The following is a 7,310-nucleotide window of genomic DNA, read 5'->3' as shown; positions in this document are numbered from 1 at the left end:
GCCGAGGGCGAGGGTGGGCGGGGCCTCGGGGACGGCCCGCGTTGCCGAAATGGTCAGTGCCGGAGGGAATGGCCCGGAGCCGCGGAGGCTGGGAACTAAACCTCCTCCTGGGTGTCGGACTCCTCCACGCACGAAAGAACCGCACGCCACGCGTGTAGTCAGCGGGTCTGCCGTCGCCGGAAGGGCCGGCCCGGGCTCGCCGCCCCGTCCGCATCTCCTTCCGAGCTGCCTGCCTGCCATGATCCTGCCGAGGAGCCACATTGTTTTAGCTCTCATAGCTTTGCAGTGTGTTTTAGTTTCACTGTCTGATGAACAGTGTTCCCGAGGGCAGTTTTAAAAAGTTGTAGTGCTCGCTTCGGCAGCACATATACTAAAATCAAACAAACAAAAAACAAGTTGTAAACTTCTGACCTGCTCGGAGCCCGCCGGGCCCTGGGAAGCGTGGGGTGTTGGAGTCCCAAGAAGATTTCTTTTCTTCCTGGTTGGTTAGGGTTCCGGGGGCAGAGACCCTGCGCTCCTAGTCTTTCTGATCTTCCCCCGCGGGACACAGTCTTCACTGCCCCGTCGGCCCCCGGGGCCAGGGGTGATCCTCTGCCGGGCTTCAGGGCGTCCATTGCTGGGACTGCGCCTCCTAGGATGTTCTCTGTCTCCCCTAACACCCTGTTCCCTGGCTTGTCCCCAGCCCCTCTCTGCCCTTTTGTCTTTAATGTTTCCAACGTTCCCCTTCGGTGTCAGTATTGAGTGAGATTCTGTTATCAGCCTTCTTGTCTAGCATTTTATCAGTGATTCTTAATCTTTATTTTTCTCTTTTTGCCACAGACTTCTCTGGGATTTGAGGAAATCTCTGGGGCCCTCCTCCCAGAAGACAGACATGTTCACGTAAAAGCTGTACATGTCCTGGGAGAAGTCCTGATCCTGACTCTATCCAGATACTCAGGGCTTTTCCATCGTGGTCCCAGCTGATTTGTACACACTTAGGGCACCAGAATCGTACCGGGGGCTCCCGCCAGTCTTGAACTTCTCATCCTTACTTTCAGGTCCTACGAGACATCTCTACTCACCTGTCCCACAGGCTCTTCAAACTCAGCATTCCTGAAATTAAAGTCGTCGTCTCCCAGTAATCTTAGACCACTTCCCTACATATCTAACTTAGGGATGATCCAATCTAATAACAATGTCTAAGGCGGTGGTTCTCAACCTATGGGTCACGGGTCTCGACCCCTTTGGCAGTCGAACAACCCTTTCACAGGGGTCGCCTAAGACCATCCTGCATATCAGATATTTACATTACGACTCATAACAGTAGCAACATTACAGTTATGAAGTAGCAACGAAAATAATGTTAGGGTTGGGTCACAACATGAGGAACTGTATTTAAAGGGCCAGGAGGTTGAGAACCACTGGTCTAAGGCATTATTCTGTGTCATACCCATCTTTGGTTTCCGACACTTCCTTCTGAGGCCTAGCATGTAGTTGGCATCCAGTTGTGAAGTCATTCATTGGCTCCTTCAACAGCTGTGAATGCCCACAATGCACCTACCAGGCACTGTTCTTGGGATTGGCAGAATTTGTTGTTGCTTGAGTGGAGTTGCAGTGTCTCCCACCTCATTTTATAGGTGAAGAAATTGGACAGGTCAGTAAGCCACCACCACATTCTCCGGAATGCCCTTTGGTGCTATGAGTATCTTCCAGTGTGAGATCTCACATAATTACACTGAGACAGTTAAAATTAATTGCAGGAAGACTGTATCATAATAGGCCTCCTTTGTAATGTTTGAGCTAGTTCTATTTCATAAAGCAGTCTTAGTTCAAGCAAGTCAATGTGGGTGTTTTCCAGTTGGCTCAGAGAGGAGAGAAGTCCTAAATTACAAATATTGTATAATCATCCTGAAGCCATGCAATTATTCATTTTTTTGGGAGGGATGAGGTAAAGAGTTAAGTCCAAGGAAGCTAGCTGACCATGGTATGGGGCTAGATGAAGTCAGGGAAAGGGTTTGTCCAATTTTCATTTTAGATAGTTGCTTTGGTAATAATCAGTGCTTGTCCTGTATCACTCCTATTTGTGAGGGCTATTTAGATTAATAAAATATCTCCACTTATATAACTGTATTGATTGCTGAGTAAGACCTGATATTAAAGACAGAATGAGATTCATTTATTTAATATGGTAGCAAAAATTAAAACATCCTATATGGCCCTATCCGGTTTGGCTCAATGGATAGAGCATTGGCCTGCAAACTGAAGGGTCCCAGGTTCAATTCCGATCAAGGGCATGTACCTAAAATATATTTTAAAAAATAAAATAAAACATCCCATATAATGAAAGCCTAATATGCAAATCGACCAAATGGTGGAATGACCGCTTGGCGGGGGGTTGGGACCGGCAAGTGGGCAGCGCCAGGCCAGCCAAGGCAGATGCCAGTGGGCAGAGGGAGGGGATGGTAATTGGGGGACAGTGGTGACCAGGCAATGGGGTGCAGGACCAGGCAGCACCATTCCCCCAATTGGCCCACCCATCAACCTCCCACAGAGGGAGGCCAGACTGTGGTTTAGGCCCGCTCCCCGTCAGTGGGACATCCCCCAAGAGCTCCCGGACTGTGAGAGGGCACGGGCCAGACTGAGGGGACCCTCCCCCCCCAACAAGTGCACAAATTTTCATGCACCAGGCCTCTAGTTACAAATAATGTCACTGGTTGTACAGGGTTTTGAGATTTTCCTTCTGTCGATGTGAAGTAGTTGTCAGACTTGGTTCTCTGAAAGTTAAGTCACCTTTCATATTCAGTGTAGTTAATGAGGGCTCCTTTGAAAAGAATGTCTTTTGTACAGCCTCCTATTCACATAAGTTGTAGAGTGAACGAATGTACATCACGTTTGAATCACCAGGCACATGTGCTTTCTCAAGAGATGAAGATGCTGCAGGTTCCGTTTCAATCCTAGAAGATAAGCAAATCTTATTATATTAAGAAATAGCATATTAGCAGCATCTTAAAAACATTTTATTATCTTTTCAAAGGCAACCAGAACCACTCCTCAGAGCAAAGCAATGGATCAAGATTGCCTGGAGGGGGTCACTTATTTATTACCTTAATGTAGAGAAAAATACATTTTTAAATCAGTAATGTTTTTAATCTTTGTAATCACTGTAAGAATTTACAGAGCAAATAAGGTCTTTACTCTTGTTACTTTGTAACTTTGTATACTTGGGGTCAGACAAAAAAAGATAAATGGTATAATTTTTGTTGCTTGATTCTGTATAATATAATTTTTATGAATTTGGTTCTTAGAAACAAAATTTACATGTAAAAGTAGACATGGGTAAATAGGAAAGATTATTTAAGAACCTGTGCTGTGATGTTCCGTAGGCTATTTTAATCTTTATAGAAATCAATTGTACCATATAACCTGTGCTGAAAAAAGACTAAAATGTATATTTTTAAAATTTAGATTGAGCCCCTAAACTCCTCTTTTGAGAAAATTTTCCCTAGGTATATTAAACTTCAATTGCAAAGAATAATTTGATGGGTTATAAAATGCTTAATTTAAAGGTATATTTTTGAATGTTTGATTGTGCTTTATGTTGCAGCCACCCATGGGAAACTGTTACAACCGCCGCAATGCAGAAATATCCAAACCCTATGAACCCAAGCGTGGTTGGAGTCGATGTACTGGACAGACATGTAGATCCTTCTGGAAAGTTGCACAGCCATAGACTGCTCAGCACAGAGTGGGGCCTGCCTTCCATTGTGAAATCTGTAAGTGTGTCTTTATTCCTGCAGAAATGTGACTGCTGGGGAGAAGTTTTCCAAACCACATTATAATTTCAAATAGGCTGTGGGAGCAGATTCTGAATGTCATTTTTTCATCAGTTCAAATTGTATTATAATAAACTTGACTTATGAGTGTATAATGAATTGGAAATATTATTACAGTCTTCATGAAGGCACCTGATAAAACTTTCTGAAGGAAGCCAGCTAATGCTCTGTAGTTTAAAATGAGGAATATCCTACTTTTCCTGTTTTTGCCAGCAACTTGAGACCAACAGTACGATTTGGAAGTAATGGTTTGGTGGGGATTGTTAGCTGACAGTTGTGTGGTCAGTAGTGGTTCGTGCACATGAAGAGAACAGCATTTTCTTGGCCTTGCTGTTGCCACATCATTCCAAGATCTGGGCCTCCTCTCCATACATTCCAAAACGGAGTTCTATTCAGTTTCAAGCAAGCAGGCTTTAGTGATTCAATTTAACCAGTAAGAAACTGGAATGCCAGTTTATAGTGTGGGAAACTCTGGTATGAGAGGGTGCAGTTTTTAGTAGAAGTTCCCTTTCTAGAAGGTAAACAAAAGTACACCGTTTGCAACAGGAAGGCACTGATTGCTTCCTTTGTACAAACCACTGCATTAGGTAATGGGGGCCCAGAAATGAGTAGATTGGGTGATTGGCTTGGGGCACGGGGAGTGACACTCACTGGATGTGATGTCCTCCTTCATGACATGGCTGTTTCCTGCCTGGAGAGTGAGGCCATTGCACCGTCTCCTTTGGATGGCTCTAGGGAAGTGCTGACTGGTGCTCTGAGCTCTCCTTGTTCCAGATGCCATGTTTCCCAGACCCTCTGAGTCTCAGTTTCAGCCCCTGCTCCTTGGTCATTGGCAGGTCCAGCATCTGTCATCACTGCAGTGGCTCAGTGGGCTGCTTGCTCATTGCCTCTGGGGAGGGTGTTGGGTAGCATCTCATCTTATCCATGGGGTGTGAATTCCTGGTATCTCAGATGGGCCTCCTTTCTGACCTTTGTCTGATGCCTCATGGATTTGTTTTGTTTTTTCAAAACAGATTTTTGGTTCAAGACATTAACACATTTTACTTTCAAATAAAATATTGATACACTTGTTAAGAAATCCTTCCTCCTCTGATTACTAATTGTGGATGTTTTATTTAGCTGATTGGTGCGGCAAGAACCAAAACATATGTGCAAGAACATTCTGTAGTTGATCCTGTAGAGAAAACAATGGAACTTAAATCCACTAATGTAAGTTTTGGCTTCCTTTTGTCTTATTTTAAACTATTTGGCCTAAGGTTTTGTCACTCCTAGTGTTGAAGGGATGAATCTAGCTCTGTGTGGGCGTTTAAGCAGTCAGCACTCACATGCTCTGCTGCCTTTGCCTTTTTGCAGCTTAGCCTCACCACTCAGTGAGCCTACATAGCATTTCTAGGGGCTAGCACTCAGTAAAATGACTTGGGATTCGGTGTGTTAGTACTCTTATAATACTTTTGTCAAATTTATTATTTTTAATAAAAAGTAAGAATGAATGAAATTTAAATTTTGCCTACACAGTAATATCAAAGTGGTTTATTTGTTCTTGTTCTGTATACAAAGTTTGCGTTTGTGACTTAATTTTGGAAATGTTTTTAATCCTGATTTCCCACATGAACTGATTTTTTTTTAATTTCTATAGATTTCATTTACAAATATGGTTTCAGTAGATGAGAGACTTATATATAAACCACATCCTCAGGACCCAGAAAGGTAAGTAAAAAAATGGTTTAACAAACTTATTTTACAGGTGTTTTAATTCTTTTACCAAATATTATTTTAAAAAATGAAAGTTAGATCATTCTGAAACTGTGTGAATTTGTTTTGTTCCAGAACTGTTTTGACTCAAGAGGCCATCATCACTGTGAAAGGAGTGAGCCTCAGTAGTTACCTGGAAGGGCTGATGGCGAGCACAATATCTTCAAATGCTAGTAAAGTACGTGAGGCTGCCCCCTGGTTACTGTTATTCCTGGGTTTTGTTTTGGAAGAGCTTAGCAGTGAGCATGTGTTTGTCCTCACAAGTCAATTCTCAGCCAGGATACAATGAGAATCCATGCGAGCTGTGCTTGCATGGACTCTGGGGCCCAATCTCTAACTCTTAGCAGCCTTGCTCAGTTAAGTTAACTTTTCTATGCCTTAGTTTACCATCTGTGAAGTGGAGGTTAACTGTCCATCTCACAGGGGTAGGCATGAAGAGTTAATGAGATAACATGGAAAGTGTGTGGCCCAGAGCCCAGCATGTGGGAAATACTTGATTACGTGGCACCATGTCATTTAAAGCACCAATTCTCAACCTTTTTTCATTATCATTTCCCCCGTCCCAGATCCATTTTAGACATCTTTTTCTGATCACCCTACCCTGTGTAGTTATTTGATAGATAATGCTTTATACATAAAAAGGTAGATTTTTTCCACCAACCCAGCTAATTTTTGCCCCATTAAGAACACATGATTTAAACTAAGTTTAGAGAAAAGGATGCTTAGTGCACTGTTCTATAACACTTAATGTAATCATTCAGTAGTCAGAAGATATTCATAGATAGACACCGCTTTGTTCCAGAGTACGAGGCTAGACTGGGGATATATCTGGAAATAAAAAAATGTGTTCCCTGCCCTTGTAGAACTAAGGAAGGCAGTGTATCGTTAGAAAAGGAAAAGTGCAGGAAGGTATAAGAGTGTTTAATGTGTATTCAGAGAGTGATGGCGACAGCTGCATGAGGGGTGCCATGGTTGTGAGGGATGTGCAGGTCCTCTGCACAGTCAGACAGGAGCTGAGTGTGCAAGGCCCTGAGGCAGGAAAAATGAAGTGCTGCTGCTGTTTCTCCTTATGGAACTGCACAGAGCATAGTGTGCCAGGAGAGAATGATTGAGGAAGCCAGGGACCAGATCTCTCAGGATTTTGGTTTAAATCTTTGGTTTAGCACTTACATAGGATCTTGGTTTCAAATACATAAGAAGAAAAAAGGTTTGGTTTCACCCCCAAAAAGGTCACTACTCTAATCATGAAATAAATGAAACATCACTGTCACTTGATTATAGATTTCTTTGGAGAACATCTTTTGCATACAAAATAAAAATCAGTTTATGGAGCAAGTCAGTTGCTCAAGGCGTTTGTTATTTGGTAAATAACATCAGGAAGAAGCAGCAAATGATCTGTCCTGGTGAGGTTTAGTTAGACTTGTAATGCCCCCTGCTACTTCCTTGTGTTCCATTTATTTGATAGATGCCTTTGGTTTCACTCAGTAACAATAAATGTATTGGATTTTTTTAAGGGCCGAGAAGCAATGGAATGGGTAATACATAAATTAAATGCTGAGATTGAAGAATTGACGGCTTCAGCAAGAGGAAGCATGAGGACGCCAATGGCAGCAGCAGCATTTGTAGAGAAATGATGAAAGTGGTATACAACACCTAGTCCCCCAGATATCTACTAGCTGGCATTATATTTATTGTTATTTAAAAAATACATTAAAAACTATATTTTAGGTAGAATTTTTTTTAATA

At 42.5% G+C, this 7,310-nt stretch overlaps 1 protein-coding gene across 1 annotated transcript; it reads left to right on the top strand.

Annotated features, from left to right (window-relative positions):
* Window positions 1-855: 855 nt before the first annotated feature.
* PRELID3B (PRELI domain containing 3B) lies at window positions 856-7,306 on the top strand. Its single transcript, XM_015566208.1, has 6 exons — window positions 856-991; window positions 3,584-3,752; window positions 4,932-5,021; window positions 5,449-5,519; window positions 5,640-5,742; window positions 7,079-7,306. Exons 2-6 carry the CDS (start codon window positions 3,615-3,617, stop codon window positions 7,196-7,198), a joined length of 522 nt encoding a protein of 173 aa, XP_015421694.1. The 5' UTR covers window positions 856-991; window positions 3,584-3,614; the 3' UTR covers window positions 7,199-7,306.
* The last annotated feature ends 4 nt before the right edge of the window (window positions 7,307-7,310 follow it).

Source organism: Myotis davidii, unplaced genomic scaffold (genome assembly GCF_000327345.1).
Source record: "Myotis davidii unplaced genomic scaffold, ASM32734v1 scaffold262, whole genome shotgun sequence".
Classification (NCBI taxonomy): domain Eukaryota; kingdom Metazoa; phylum Chordata; class Mammalia; order Chiroptera; family Vespertilionidae; genus Myotis; species Myotis davidii.
The sequence above is the reverse complement of the archived record's forward strand: the minus strand, read 5'-3'. Positions and strand labels throughout refer to the sequence as shown.